At 32.9% G+C, this 17,435-nt stretch overlaps 1 protein-coding gene across 1 annotated transcript in view; it reads left to right on the top strand.

The window, feature by feature from the left end:
- LOC143044350 (uncharacterized) overlaps positions 1–17,435 on the top strand; it is a 54,206-nt gene that overhangs the window by 3,583 nt on the left and 33,188 nt on the right. The window contains exons 2-3 of the mRNA XM_076216307.1: positions 3,205–3,305; positions 5,855–5,929. Coding sequence (XP_076072422.1) covers positions 3,218–3,305; positions 5,855–5,929 — 163 coding nt within the window. The 5' untranslated portion in view covers positions 3,205–3,217. The remainder of the gene's footprint in view (positions 1–3,204; positions 3,306–5,854; positions 5,930–17,435) is intronic.

Raw genomic sequence — 17,435 nt, 5'->3', positions numbered from 1 at the left:
TCTAGGATAATGACATAAAAATCACTTGTTCAAGTATCATACCTCAATTTCCTTCCAAAAAATCACTTCTTTAAGTATCATTATTCTAATAACCCCACCAATTTCTACACCCCAGAACAGTGAAATTTTTATCGCGAACAGTAGAATTTTATTACATAATCTGAAAGATGAAACCTTGAACTTTACAGGAAAAATACTCCCACTGCTGGGAAAAATCTGTTAAGAAAGTATCAGTTCATTAAGTTAAGCCATTATTATAGCATTTTTTTCAATAAAATAAAATTTACAGCTAAATGATAGCATCAAAGGCATAAACCGTGTTACTTGAAAGAAGCAAAAAGTTCACTTTTGGGATACAATTGGTTTCAAGCAATCTGTAGACTTATACCAGTGGCTCAGGACAACTGTTTTATTCTTAACATTAAGGACCGTCTCAGATTCTTATGATTGTCTTGATTAAAAGGTAAAAACAAACAAAGGGATTAAACTTAAACAATTTCAGGGCTTTCCATTGAAATTGAAGTAGAAGGCTCAATTAATATTATAGGCGGCTGTAACATGCGTTCGGCGAAGCCGGACGCCCACCAAGCTGTAAGCTTGGTGCCTTACGGCAGGGGGTCTGGGGGCCGCTCAAGGCCCCCAGAAGCTCTGGCATAAAAGTTCTGGCATAAATAGAGCAAAATCCTGCATTCTCACAATCTCCTGGCACCTAATTTCATCTTTCAAATGACCATTTTTTATGTATGAAATTAAAGAAACTCTGAAAGAACAAAAAAATCTCAAAGAAATTTCATTTTTTTTATGTTATAGTTTTTATTTTCATTACCTTATGCTTAAAATTCATTTACTTTTAAAGGAGATTTATTTATATAATAATCCGGTTTGTTAAAAATCTTGATTGATTTATTTTGCACAACTACGTGCATTTGTAAACAAATGACCCCCCTTTTCTCTCTAAAGACTGTTACGCGTATTTAAATCATACAATTATTTCTTGACAGAAAATTGATATATCCTCTGATTTTCTCTTTTTTTTGTAAACTGTTCAATAAGTCGGATACATAAATCATTTGGAAATGTTATTTAATTTTGGTCGAGTCGACAATATTCTACTTTCGTTTTTGACCTTGATTCTCTGAACACCACGTGGGCTTTGAAAAATGAACTTCAAAAGATACTGTTTTACAGATTCTGAACAATTTTATCTACTACACTTTCTTTAATTTGACTGATATTATTCCATAACATAAGATTGTCATCCTATCTCATTGTCTTCACGTTTTAAAAGCCAAAAAAAGCCAACGAGTTAATGACCATCGGAACGTCTCTATTGTTATCCTTCAATGACCACCGGAACGTCTCTCTTGTTATCTTTGAAAAGAAACGATGCATTCTGACTTTAAATAGACAACCAATCAGTGACCTGAATTCATGTGAACTATATTTAGCCCAAGGTAAACACTGACTTTTCATCATTGTTTATCGTGACCGCGACTTTGCGACAATACGTTTCTCGGCTGCCTGTAAACTTTTGAAAATAGATATTTTTTTTCTTTTTGAATTTATATTTTTGTCAGTGAAGTAGCTGGCACTTGAAGCCACGGTAAACGGCGGATTTCCGCCGGCTACCGGCTTCAATGGAAAGCCCTGCAATTTTCCTGTAATGTTCATAATCTTCATGTTTGATATTTCCCATATGCATCATTTAAATTAAAATAAATTAGTCCACATCGTTAAGATTTATTTTCAACACCCTTTCAGGCGAAATGGAGTCTTCCATATTATCGTATTGAGTTGTCTCCCTTCCGGAAGTCATTTCTGTGAATTCTGAATCAAATCATTTCGTTGAGAAAAATTAACTCGTTCCGTCTATAAACGTCATATTATATTAAAAACGATCGCAATTTAAACCGAGGAATGTGTACGAAAAGGAGTCATGATCACTGACCCAAAGGAAGTTAAATATTTAAAGAGTTAGGAATGGGGTTCCTGCTAGAATTAACGTAGGAAAATAGGTGATAAGATACGAAGTGAAATACTTCTCTCACTCTGAGTCTCAGTGACTGCTGTGGAAAGTAAACTTGGAATTGATATTACAAAGTAAAACACAATATTACGTAAATTACATTTTACATGTGCAGTTGAAATAGTTTTGAAAATAATATTATCCAGCTACATGTATACATGTGTCAATGAAAACAATGGCAATCGTATCCCTCAGAGCAATCTGCTCTTTGATTTTTATATTTTACTAATGAAAAGATATTATCTAAATCTATGTGTTTAAAATTTTTGTAAAACTACAAAATCACAATTTATTTCAATAAGTCCCCTGACTGATAATGAAAACAAACTTTTTTTTTCCGCTTGTTTCACATATATATATATATATATATTAAAAGAAAAAAAATTAATGTATGTGTTAATATTTATTAATATGGCCCTATGGGAACGAAGTCCCCTATTACGGTAGAAAATCAATAAAAAAAAATTCAAAAATTTCCTGAAATTTTTATTGTACGACAAATGTACTAATGAACTCAAAATGGTTCAAACTTTTTTTGTCGCTTTTTTTAATTCCAGCAATTGCGCAGAACGCAGAAATCTATTTCCGTCTTCCGGTCTCGTTGTCATTGAGTAGTCTAGTTAAATTTAGGAACTCAAGCTAAGGAACACAATACTAATATTTCATTTTTAATAATTTTTTTGTCTTATGTGTTATGAATTGACGTTACCTAACGCATCACGTTTCTTTGTTTACATTGAACATGACGTCATAACTTAAATAACGTTACAAGTTAAATCCCTAACAACAGAACCAAAATCGAAAACGTTACGGTATTTCTGGTTTTTTTTTTTAACAAATATTTAAAAAAGTTACAAAAAAAAAATTATACAGAGTTCGTCCCCATTCACAGGTAATGCCTGCCTCATATTATGTAGAGTTTTAATGCTAAATTTGTTTTTTGTCTCTAAATTATAATTTTTGTCACTAAAATATTTTTCTATTCATTTTGTGACACTTCTGGTCGGTAATTAGTGAGACCCATCTTAAGATGGTTTTCACCTGTAACATTTGAAATGAGGCCTAGTCCTTTGATTATCATACTACTGGAAGCAGTAAACTTAAAAAAAATCAAGATGAATAACAACCTCTTCAAGTCTTGGAACATTGGTAATAATTTAATATGTTTGTTGTTTTAGGGTTTTTAGCATTATGGGATTCGAAAGAGGTGGTGGTAGGGGTGGAGGCCGAGGAGGAGGAAGAGGATTTGGTGGTGGTCGTGGAGGAGGATTTAGAGGAGGTAAAATTATGGTGACGTTTTTTTATATACATTTGTTAAAGATGATCTATCATAATCTTGTCTTCATTTAGTAAAATCATATGATCATGACTATGAAATTTCATACATAAAGTAGTCAGTTAAAACATTTATTGTAACATTGTAAGGTTACACAGTATTAAGAGCAAACAAGTCATGTACATGTAGGTCTTTTGTATGATTTTATTATAACAGTTATAAATGTCAATGTGTATACATTGTACATGTAGCTACACATTCCTATAATTGTTCAGAATGATTGAATAATGTTAGATCTTGATTGGTATATGGTTTAAAGTAAAATTCAGTCTAGAAATTTTAAAGATCAATCAGACAGTGTAATTCCTTCTATCAAATTTTTTTTTAATTACATATGGACCATAATTTGCTATTGGGCTCGTTTCCTATAACGATAGAAAAGTGATAAAAATGTGTATTTCTGTAAGAAAAGTTGTTACGACATCTAAAGATGCCTTTATTTTTATCAACATACAAGTGTATGCTACTCTTCCCTAGAAAAAAAATTGAAATTAACAAATTTCAAAGATTATACGACCGTATTTTTGTGTCGTTTCTCGCATTACTTTTTGCTTCCGAAGTACACAATGCTGACTGATTTATAGATAATCGTCACCGGCAAATTCGTAACTTTTGCTTTCAAATAATAAAGAACATCGACCAATAAGAATAGTCAGAAGAAAATGCCGAGAACTATAAGTGTTTTTGTAGCAGGTGTAAGAACACTGGTGTTACTTTCGTTTCCGATTTCGTAACACAAATTTTAGATGATGTAATCTGCTTTGTTGTGACAGAATTCTTTATATCAATATGCAAATATGAACTCTCGCAAGATGTTCAAACAGGTAAATCAGAGATGATTTACATTCTAGTTTTGTTCTTCGTAATAATTAAGTTAGAAAATGACGTTATCGTTATGCGTTACATTTCACACGAAACAAAAGTCCAGTTATTTCCTTTTTTTTTATTAAAATTGTTTTTGTCGTTAAGTTCTAATCATTTCCAGTCATACGTGAAACATGTGACTAACGTGATCACGCACTTACGGCCGGATATACGAAATACTAGGTCTAAACATTGTTTTTGTTTCCAACGGGATGTTAGCAAACATAATCTGTAGACTTGTTTCGTCTTGTTACAAAAAGGAAAATACAATTTTCAAAGAGATTGCGCCCGGGGTCTATTTTTCCTATGTGCATAATGTTACATACGATCTTGTGTGAAAATAAATGCCCAATGACTTGACAAAATCGATTTCAGATTTGACGATGTTATAACACACTTCGTTTCCGGATAACGATGTAAAGGGTCCTTGGAAAATTCAATCGAAATTACGTCTCTTATCATTGTGCCGATGCTCGTTGGATTGATTTTGCTTCAGCAGTAAATATTACTGGATATTTTTGGTAAATTAAGATAATTTAATAAAAAATACATGTTAATATACCGTTACACTTGGAATGTACAAATTTGGTATCTTTGTCACAATTTTTAATTATTTTTTTTTATTCATGTTCTGCAAACACTTTTCAGAAATGCAATAAACTTGTCAAAGGAGAAGTAAACTTTTATCATGCATGACTTGAAAGGAAGTACTTTATTGATTTTAGCCCACTAAAGTAGGTTAAAATGTGGAAACCATGTAGATGGTGTACAGGTCACAAATATCACATGGTGCCTATTTTAAAGATTTTAATTCCAAGTTTAAAGTTTTTTTCTTTACTGGATTTAAAGAATTTTACATTGCCAATGATTTGGAATAAATTGTATATAACTGGAATTTCAAAACCAAATATAAATACATTTTTTTGGCTAAAACATCAAGATACAACGATTATGGTATCCTGTATCAATGAAGAAAATATGGAAATTTCTGAATAAATTGTACTAATTATTTTCAAAACAAGCACATATTTAGGAGTTTTATAATACTGTTACATTTAAGATGGATTTTAAGAAAAAGTATACTGTTCAGATTATTTTAAGTAGATTTTGCAATAAAATAAAACTAAATAAATGCTTTCGGTTTCTTATGGTTTCCTGTCGCGTTTAAAAAAAACTTTAATCTAACATCGAAAATAGATTTTAAATATAAACATGAAGCAAGTTACACTATATATAGCTAGTAATGGTGTTCATTTATGTCTTTTGAAATATATTGTGCAAAATAAAGAAAATAAAGATTGGTTTCCTGTCACGTAAACGGTGAATCAAAATGTATTAATTTTTTCTTGAAAAACTCAATTGTTCCATAAATACTATTCTAACACCAACACAACCCACAGAATAAAAGTTAAATTTTTAGAACTTATAAAAAAGGATACAAAAAGAAACCAAAGACCGAATACCAAATTATGGTCCATATGTAAGTTTTGACCTGTGCTAAATTAAAGAAAACAGGAGTAATTTATCTTTATTTCAAATTTCAAGTTGTGAAGTGTACAATCAAAAGATATTATGTTATTTTATTTCTACTAAAGATTTTTTTCTCACATTTTGTCTTTGTGTTTTAGGTAGAGGAGGAGGAGGAAGAGGGGGTGGAGGAGGCAGGTTCCAACAGGACTATGGACCACCAGAATATGTCGTTGGTAATTGATCTATTAGATTTTTTGTATAGGAAAAAAATTAATGTATACTGAGATCCTTATACATGTTATAGAATTGCAACACATACATATATCAGTCAGGGGACTTACTTAAATGAATGATTTTTAAATCACTTATTTAAGTAGCAAATTCAAAGTTTTGTCACAAATTGTGATTTTGTAGTTTTACCAAAATTTTAAACACATAGGTTTAAATATTATTTTTTCATTAGTAAAATTGAAAAAAATGACCTTTTTGTTTCTTTTTAAGTAGCAAGGTTTATGTCTTTAATGCTATCATTTAGCTGCAAAGTCTATTTTTTTCTGTCGTCTGTAAACTTTTACAACAATCTTCTCCTCTGAAACTACTGGGCAAACTTGGCCACAATCATCATTGGGGTATTTAGCAGTGGTGGATCCAGGGGGGGGTTCCGGGGGTGCGCACCCCCCCTTTATTTTTGCCGATCAATGCATTTGTATCGGGACATATGTTTTGCACCCCCCTGCACCCCCCCCCTTTCGAAAATTCCTGCATCCGCCCCTGTTTAGTTTAAAAATGTGTGACGTGACCCTGTCAACTAACCAAGATGGCCGCCATGGCTAAAAATAGATCAAAGGGGTAAAATGTAGATTTTGGCTTATGACTCTGAAACCAAAGCATTTAGAGCAAATCTGACATGGGGGTAAAATTGTCTATTAGGTCAAGATCTATCTGCCCTGAAATTTTCAGACAAATCAGACAAACCGTTGTGGGGTTGCTGCCCCTAAAATAGTGATTTTGAGAAAATTTTGCAGTTGTTTTAGTTATTATCTTGAATATTATAATAGATAAAGATAAACTGTAAACAGCAATAATGTTCAGCAAAGTAAGATCTACAAATAAGTCAAACATGAAAAAAATTGTCAGTTGACCCCTTAAGGTGTTATTACCCTTTATAGTCAATTTTTATAGTCCATTTTTCTAAAATTTTAGTATTCTTTAGAAAAACTTCTCCTCTGAAACTACTCAGCCAAATTTAACAAAACTTGGCCACAATCATCATTGGGGTATCTAGTTTTTAAAATGTGTGGCGTGACCCTGCCAACTAACCAAGATGGCCATCATGGCTAAAAATAGTACATTGGGTGAATGTAGATTTTGGCTGATATCTCTGAATCCAAAGCATTCAGAGCAAATCTGACTTGGGTAAAATTGTCTATCAGGTCAAGATCTATCTGCCCTAAAATTTTCAGACAAAATAGACAACCCGTTTATGGGTTGTTGCCCCAGAATTAGTAATTTTAATGAAATTTTGCAGTTTTTGGTTAATATGAGACAGGCATTACCTGTAAATGGGGACGAAGTCTGTATGAATTATTTTTTTGTAACTTAAATATTTGTTAAAAAAAAGAAACAGAAATACTGTAACGTCTGATTTTGGTTCTGTTGTAAGGGATTTTAGTTGTGATGTTATTTAAGTTATAAAGTCAAATACAATGTACACAAAGAAACGCTATCATCAGGTAACGTTTTTTCTGATCAAGGAATTATTAAAAATGAAATTGGTATTGCGTTCCTTCCTATTATATACCAGACTGATAAATATATATTTTACTCAAAGTTTCATACAAACGAGATCGGAAAAAGGAAGAACATTGTAGATTTCTTCACAGATGCGGGAGTTCAAAACATGACATCCAAAAAATTGAACGATTTACAGTTCATCAGTACAAAGAAAATTTCGGGAAAATTTTCCCGATTTTTTTTTTTTTTTTTTTATAGCTTTTTCTACTGTTATTGGGGACTTCATTATTGGGGACTTCATCCCATATTATCTTGATAAATATTATAGATAGAGATAAACTGTAAACACCAATAATGATCAGCAAAGTAAGATCTACAAATAAGTCAACATGACCAAAATTGTCAATTGACCCCATAAGGTAGATCATAAGTAAATATTTTTTGAGACATAATTTTCTTATACTTAGCCAAAATGAAGATTTTACTATGTTCTTTTCAAAAATATTACAAAAAGTATGGGTCACCATCCTATTTTTTAAGCAATGAGTCGTTGAAAATTGCCTAAATTTGGTTAGATAATACCCCTGTGAAAAAAATGTGGGAATTCCTAGGATAATCCTTGGATAAAGCTGGAAAAAGATCCCAGTTTATCCTAGGATAATCCTAGGTTTTTAATCTAGGATTATGTGGGACGGTATTGGAACAAGGATTATCCCAGGTTATCCTGAGACTTTTTTAAAAGCTGGGTTTTTTCTAATTCAGTTATAGTCCCAGGTTGTCCCAAATATTAATCCCAGCTTTATATCATATCGATCCCAGCTTTATCCCACATCACTTAGCCTCAGTCCCAGGATGTCCATGATAATCCTATATAAGTCCCAGCTAAATTCTATAAATTCCCAGCTCTGTCCTATACCAGTCCCAGCTTTTCCCAGAAAATCTGATGATCATTTGTGGTAAATCTTCCTTATAAAGCAGTGACTGTGAGTCTTTCTCAGGCTAATTTTTTTCTGCAAAATCTTCTGAATCATTAAAATGTTATATATTTCAACCAATTATAATTGTAAAAAGAATATGTATTTACTTGTATGAAAACTATTGAATACACTAGACAACATAGTTTGCAAAAAAACAATCATGATTGCTGAAAGTTTATTTAGTAGAATATATTTGATTTGATTGTAAACAATAACTAGAGGCTCTAAAGAGCCTGTGTCGCTCACCTTGGTCTATGTGCATATTAAACAAAGGACACAAATGGATTCATGACAAAATTGTATTTTGGTGATGGTGATGTGTTTGAAGTTCTTACTTTACTGAACTTTCTTGCTTCTTACAATTAAATCTATAATGAACTTTGCCCATTAGTAACAGAGAAAAATATTTGGTAAAAATTTACATAAATTTACCAAATTAATGAAAATTGTTAAAAATTGACTATAAAGGGCAATAACTCCTTAAGGGGTCAATTGACCATTTAGGTCATGTTGACTTATTTGTAGATCTTACTTTGATGAACATTATCGCTGTTTACAGTTTATCGCTATCTATAATAGTATTCAAGATAATAACCAAAAACAGCAAAATTTCTTTAAAAATTACCAATTGGAGGGCAGCAACCCAACAACCGGTTGTCCAATTCATTTGAATATTTCAGGGCAGATATATATTGACTTGATTAACAATTTAACTCCTTGTCAGATTTCCTCTAAATGATTTGGTTTCCGAGTTATAAGCAAAAAACTACACTTTACCCCTGTTCTATTTTTAGCCGTGGTGGCCATCTTGGTTGGATGGCCAGGTCATCGGACACATTTTTCAAACAAGGTACCTCAAAGATGATTGTGGCCAAGTTTGAATTAATTTGGCCCAGTAGTTTCAGAGGAGAAGATTTTTGTAAAAGATAACTAAGATTTACGAAAAATGGTTAAAAATTTACTATAAAGGGCAATAACTCCTAAAGGGGTCAACTGACCATTTCGGTCATGTTGACTTATTTGTAAATCTTACTTTGATGAACATTATTGCTCTTTACAGTTTATCTCTATCTATAATAATATTCAAGATAATAACCAAAAACAGCAAAATTTCCTCAAAATTACCAATTCAGGGACAGCAACCCAATAACGGATTGACCGATTCATCTGAAAATTTCAGGGCAGATAGATCTTGACCTGATAAACATTTTTACCCCATGTCAGATTTCCTCTAAATGCTTTAGTTTTTGAGTTATAAGCCAAAAACTGCATTTTACCCCTATGTTCTATTTTTAGCCGTGGTGGCCATCTTGGTTAGTTGGCCGGGTCACCGGACACATTTTTTAAACTAGATACCCCAATGATGATTGTGGCCAAGTTTGGTTTAATTTGGCCCAGTAGTTTCAGAGGAGAAGATTTTTCTAAAAGATAACTAAGATTTACGAAAAATGGTTAAAAATTGACTATAAAGGGCAATAACTCCTAAAGGGGTCAACTGACCATTTGGGTCAGGTTGACTTATTTGTAAATCTTACTTTGCTGAACATTATTGCTGTTTACAGTTTATCTCTATCTATAATAATATTCAAGATAATAACCAAAAACAGTAAAATTTCCTTAAAATTACCAATTCAGGGGCAGCAACCCAACAACGGGTCGTCCGATTCATCTGAAAATTTCAGGGCAGATAGATCTTGACCTGATGAACAATTTTACCCCATGTCAGATTTGCTCTAAATGCTTTGGTTTTTGAGATATAAGCCAAAAACTGCATTTTACCCCTATGTTCTATTTTTAGCCATGGCGGCCATCTTGGTTGGTTGACCGGGTCACCAGACACATTTTTTAAACTAGATACCCCAATGATGATTGTGGCCAAGTTTGGTCAAATTTGGCCAAGTAGTTTCAGAGGAGAAGATTTTTGTAAAAGTTAACGACGCCAGACGACGGACGACAGACGACGGACGACGGACGCCGGACGCCAAGTGCTGAGAAAAGCTCACTTGGCCCTTTGGGCCAGGTGAGCTAAAAATTGAATAAAATATCATAAAAAAACTCATTGATATGTATAATTCCATTATGAAATACTGATAATGAAAATGAAAATGTCAATGTTAATTTTTGTCACAATTAGGTTAAGACATGTAAGATAGACTGTCAATTATAAAATCTCCTGTCCTATTTCCTGGCAAACATCTTAAGCCTGTCCCTCATTTTCCCTCTAACTTCCTTTATTGCCACAGTATAGGCCTTGGCTATTAAATCTGAAAATATAAACAGAGTGTAATATTACAATAACAACTAATACAAATCTCAATTTTTGCACATTAGTTGTTCCAGGATTCATATATCATGTAAATAGCGGTAAAAAGATTACATTATTTACAGTTGTTGAAAAATAGATATTGTTCATTTTTTATTACTGGTTAAAATCTCATGTCATTCAATCTTCGGTCAAATATTTATTTAATCATTTTTTTAGACTGCATTCTCTGTATTTTGAGTCATGTCATCAAATGCCAAATAATCATACTTGTGTCTGACCAAATTATGCTGTAAACCAATCTATTTTGGTGGCTTACTACATTATGTCCTGAATTGTCTATGGTTTGATTTTTTATACCTGTACCGTTATATAAATGCATCAACCCTTTACACTACATCAATAACTTACCTTCTAAGAAACTTCTTTTGGTTTCATCAAGGCCTGGTCTTGGGTCATCCATTTTTGTATTCTTTTTTTGGCCTAATAGGCTGCAATTCCTCAATTCCTCTTCATTAAAAACCATTGGCATTGTTGCCTTAACAGCCTGTGTAACATCAGATCTGGATTTGACTGTTCTTTCAATTTCATCCTGGAAATCCAAGGGAAAAAAGTCTTCATTATTTAATATCTTGATTTAGTAATGTCACCTATGCTGACCAAAGCAACATATAGGGATCATTTATCATCAAAATGCCTTCTGATTGTGACATCTGTACCAGATGTTTAGCACAGTTTTTCACAACAAGTACAAATGTACATTAGCGTACACTGAGCTGACATCTTTATCCCAATGTGTAATAAATATCTGTATTGCTGTTGTTCTATTTTAATATTTTAGTTTTATTATTGTATGAATTATCAATGGTAAATAAGAGATATAATAAGCAATAATTTGTTTATCACTTGACATATTTCTGAAGATTTCCATACTGGTGTTATATCAGTTACAAATTTAAAGGAAAAATCAAACATAAACATTACTAATGAAAATGGAATGCTATAGTATTGTATGATTGACAATGATTCGCAATAATATTTGAAAGGGCTGAATAAATATTTTGGAAAATATATCAAAATAATTTTTTGGAAAGTTATTCTTGTGCAAGTCTCATGAATTTCAATGCATTTATTGTATTTTGTGGTATCCGGTCGTTCCGGCCCCAAACCGATCCGGCCCCAAGTCAATCCGGCCCAAAGTCGATCCGGCCCAAGTCGATCCGGCCCACGTCGATCCAGCCCCAAGTCGATCCGGCCCCATAATAAAGTAAGAAATAACCATATTGATCTTGGAATAATAATAACCTATAATAGTTTACTTTTATAAACTGTTATTTGGATGGAGAGATTTCTCATTGGCAATCACACCACATCTTGCTATATATATCGATATATTTTTCATAAATTTGACAGTATTTTGAATAGTTGTGTGTAGAAAAAACACAAGTTATATGAGTATCCAGTATCTATTATTATTTTATACTCATCTGAAGAAAATATTTTTTTATTTTTTTTTACCGTACACCTTTAACATTATAATAAAAATCATAAACATTTATGAATTACTTTAATAAATATCTTTATTTTTATTCCTTATAAATACATTTTTTTATTGGGGCCGGATCGACTTTACATTTGGGCCGGATCGACGTGGGGCCAGATCGACTTGGGCCGGATCGACGCGAAAGCGTATTTTGTAAAATGAACATGTAATACTTTTGCAAAAATATGCAAGAGAAAATTTAATCTTTTACCACAGAAGTCAGAAAATAAATGACAGAGAAAAAAAAATGATAATACCTTTGTATATCCATTAACCATATTGTTCTCTTGACGGTTGTTATCTATATCCAACTGATCTGCATCTTTAAGGTCAGAAGATTGGTTTTTCTGAAATAAATAATTGAAAATTAATTTATCATACTAAAATTGAGTTTTCTTTAGGGAGATTATTAAGGAGGCACTGACATTTTACTGTGTCTTTTTTCAATTTTGATTATGTTTTAAAGGTTAAGAGGTCAGTGTTTCCCTCAAGTTCTTGATTTATGCATGGTGGTGTCCATATACATTAACGTCAGGCCCCTCTCCTTAAAAAAGTTAATACCCTATGACTCTTCATTATTCCTCCCCCCTTCAAATGTCATGATCACCATTCTTTCAGTCAAGCCCCATCCTTCAAACAATTTGTAGGAAAAACACTCAACTGAAGGATTTTATTCATTTATATATGCTAATAAGTATTTGTACTTCAATAATCTGAAAAAATACTTTAAATTATAAAATGAATTATGTGTAACCTGTACAGTGTTATTGTAAAGTTTCAATACAGAATAGCAGAGGATAAACCTTCATGCCAAATATGTTTTGCACTCACCTTAGACTTCTTTTTTAGTTTTTCAACGTCCTTTTTCAGTTCTTTTATTTCTTTTTTTAAATATTTAAGTTGGTCACAGCATTTGTGACATTGACTTTGATCATCAGTATCTTCCTTCTCATCATCACTTATGACCTGTTCTGTCAAGGGTTCAAAAGAAGTCCCACTTTCACAGAAGGAACTGGTATGGCTGGAGATTGGCCAATTATATGCAGTCTCTAGGCTTTGTCTAATTGGTGGTACTTGTAGGTCCTGCTGAAATTGATGGTCATTGTTGTTCATGAGCATACTCATGTATGGAAAGGAGTTCTGTCCATTTGATGTACTTGGCTGGTTAAACATGTTTGAATTATAAGGATATAATTGTTGCGACTGATTTTGTTGAAAAAGTTGTTTAGGAACTGGTAAAGATGACTGACTTTGTTGAGGGGATAATTGATGAAGTGGTATTTGCATTGATGGATTTTGCTGAGACATTTGTTGATAAAGTGGTATATCATGCCATTTATTTTGCTGAGACAGTTGAGTGACTGGTACACATGACTCATTTTGTTGTGGAAGTTGTGGAGTTACTGGTAAGTGTAGCTCCTTATGATTAGAGATTGGTTGCTGAACAGGTTGGTGCGACAGATGTTGTTGCGATATCTGAGGATGTGGTACACATGACTCATTTTGTTGTGGAAGTTGGGGAGTTACTGGTAAGTGTAGCTCCTTATGATTAGAGATTGGTTGCTGAACAGGTTGGTGAGACAGATGTTGTTGCGATATCTGAGCATGTGGTACATGTGACTGATGATCATAAGGTTGTTGTTGAACTCTCTGGGAATCATCCTCATTAGAGGTCTGTTGAGGTTTGGCTGCAACAAGTGGTGGTGTGGTCATATGATTTTTTTCATTCCGACTTCTAAGAAGTGAATCAACTGCTGTTTTTATAGCTTCTCTTGTGACAGCAGGTGAATTTCCATCATTTTCCTCATCATCACTGTCGTGTTTTTCGGCACCTGAAAATAATGTGAAAGAAAATATACAGATCTGAAAAACAATCTGCAAAAGGTAAATAGTGCTGCATATACATGTATTGCATCCCAACTTTTTTGCTTAATTGTGTTTAGTACATTTTATGTGTGACCAACGTTTTGCACGGACCATTGTTATGTCCAATCCATAATGCTATAGCACATATATTTTATAGAACTCATAGTTTATATTTTAACTCCTGTACAATTTAACACACTGAGAGTCTACTGAAATTACAACATACATGTATAATATATATTTGGTAAGATAGATAATATTTAAAAAAATGGACCGTAGAAAAGGTGATTATCCAAAATTGTCAACATGAGAAAGTTATTTCACTGACGGAGCAGAGAAAGTTGATGTTTGAAAATACATTTGTATATTAGAATTTCTTGTATGCACAACAAAGGTAGAAACTTTTAGTAAAATATTAATGGCCCTGAAAAGGACCCTTTATAGGAAATATCATTCGGTTGGCACTAGTTAAACAAGAAAATCAAAAGGTTATTTGCTGGTGAATAATAGGGTTAATTAACCAAAAAATACCATGTAATGTGTTAACATATAGAATTGCTTGTAATATATTATAAGTTATATGGTTCGTAGGGGGGTCAGTAGTTTACCGTATAACGAATTTATCGGACGCTGGACTTTTTTTGCGGCGTTTTGTTGAAAAATAAACAATGAAACACAACAACATTAATACTTCGATGATGTCGCCATTAACGTGTCACGAACCCCATATGAAACTTACTTACCCCATACGGTCTCATAGGGGGTCACCACGTGACAGCGTTTAACCAATCACTACGTGATAATTCATCTGTGGTCCGATAAATATGTATGGAAGAGCTTTTTTAGTAATGAATTACAGTATATGAAGAGATTTCAGTGGTTTAATCATGACAAGTCAAGACTTACACTTACCTTTAGATTTTTTGACAGTTTTACCACATGTATCTTTCTTTTTTTTTTGTTCTTGTTTGCTTTACTCCCACGTTTGTTGTTTGTTTTCTTTTTCTGTTGGGTGTATGTCCAGGTGTGGTCTCTGCCAAGGCAGGTCTATCAATTCTATTGGCATTGACCGTATTGTCCAAACCAGTATCAGCAGTAGCTTGCTTTTTTTCAATAAGCTCTGTAAGCTTTTTGTCCATGGACTTCCTGCATTCTAAAAAAAGTAATTAGTTCAAACTGATAAAACTACATTGTACAGGACTTGTAACTATAAAATGTTCTTTAACATGCTTAAGGGAGCTATTTGACTGACGAACAGACACACAGACCAGAAAACATAATGCTCCTCTACTACATTTACTAGGTGGGGCATAATAAAATATTAATACAATGTTTTTGTTGTTTAAATGTTAGTTAAAATTATTCCGTCCTCGTGTGTTAGCACTCTCCCACAGTGGAACAAATTATACAATAAATTATTGTCAGGGGGTGCAAAACATATGTCCCGATACAAATGCATTGATCGGCAAAAATAAAGGGGGGGTGGGCACCCCCGGAACCCCCCCCCCTGGATCCGCCACTGCGGAGGTGATATAAGGTCATTCGGAGGCAAGATACAGCTAAATACCAAAAGTGTAAATACGTTTATTGAACAGATACATGTATATCATGTAAGGGAGGGGTTTTTGCGAAAAATACCAGTCAAGGGACTGTGTTATTTCCCAAGCCATAACATGATATATCTGTTTAATAACACCAAATAGATTTTGATTGAACATAAAAGGGAAATCATAGTACCGTGGTAATTAAACATGTTCAAATATATGCATTTAAGTGCTTTGTTTTTTTGGTATCTATGTGTAAATGTCATTGTTTTTCCATCATTAAATTGTTCATTTGTATAGATGTCTTTTATTTCATAAACAATAATATATAATGTCTTAAAATATATTTATGAGGATTGTTTTAATTTGAATCATGACCATAAATATCTTACTTACAAGATTCATATTTTCTTCTTGTTCTTGATATACCTATTGTTGTTCCATGCATTTCTAATCAGGACGACATGCATAACATTCTTTGTTTTCATACATGCATTAGGGAAGTATCGTGCGTTCTTACCACCAATGGCTAAAATTTCAAAATCCCACAACTCTTTGTACCCGGGATATGATGCCTTTCCTTTGTCGCCGAGTTTAAAGTCATTCCATGGCTTAAGAGGCTCTTTAATTTTCCCCAGACTATGTACTGACATTTTACCACTGTCAGTCGGCCATAACATCACAGCAAATTTATTCTGGGCTTGCATTTCTGTTTCTTTGTAATCGTGGCTGTAACTGTAGTCGTTCAAGTTATTTGAAAATAGCGCTAGGTGTCAAGTTACTTTCTGTTTACCAAATACGGGAAATAGAGATGCATCTAAACACCGACGAGTAAATACCGATAATATTAACGCGCTTTCGATGTGTTTTAAAACGTGATACGTATGTGGTAGGGATTATCATCGTTTTTAATCGTTTATTAGAAGATGGGAATAAACAACATCACAAAAGCACGAAGAACAAATAATTATTAAGGTTTGTTATTTGCCTTTTCGGTTTTAGCTTTACCGTGATTTTCGGAAACTCTCTAGAATTATCATGCTTTATCGTGATTTTCGGAAGCGCTCTAGAATTTTCTTAATGGAAGAAAACAATAACAATGAATGAAGTCGAAGAGTGCGAAATTTGTGGCAAACTGTTGAGTAGAAAACAGAGATTGATATCCCATAGAGAAAAAATACATGGCATAAAACGTAAGATTAGAAATTGTTTTGTTCAGAACTAGGACGTCATTGTGTAAATTGTATGCATTTGAAAGTTAAAAGGCACCAGTAAAAATGTAACATGATACCACACATGATGCCGGACATTCACAATTATTTACCGTCTCTAAATTATAGTGTAGTTTTTACTATTTTCTCCCGATCTTCTTTAAGCTTCAAATACAAGTTTATAATTTTTTAAACTTGCATATATTTTTCTTCTTTTTTTTAAATTTTATAAAGATAGTGTTTGTTGAAAATCATTGACCATTCACATTCCATTTAGTATCTGAAAAAAAGGGGGATTTTTTTCTGGGGCATACATTTGTAACATTTTTCAAGTGTTGGCTCATAATCTATGTGAGAGCTACATATTTGGTTTTTTTTAGAGGGGTATTTTCTTTAAGGATTTCTGATGGGTTCCTAGTCAAACATCATGAGCATCTGGGGGATTGAAATTGCTTGAGCATTTAATTTCTTAAGGGTCTTTGACAAGGTACATGTAGTGTTTTATCCCCACTTCTGTTCAGAAATTAAATGGAATGGCCTGTTTTAAAACATTGCATTAATTTCAAAATGAATTATCAACAGTATATTTATTATTTGCATT

The sequence above is a fragment of the Mytilus galloprovincialis genome, chromosome 9, assembly GCF_965363235.1.
Source record: "Mytilus galloprovincialis chromosome 9, xbMytGall1.hap1.1, whole genome shotgun sequence".
In the NCBI taxonomy this organism is placed as follows: domain Eukaryota; kingdom Metazoa; phylum Mollusca; class Bivalvia; order Mytilida; family Mytilidae; genus Mytilus; species Mytilus galloprovincialis.
The sequence above is the reverse complement of the archived record's forward strand: the minus strand, read 5'-3'. Positions and strand labels throughout refer to the sequence as shown.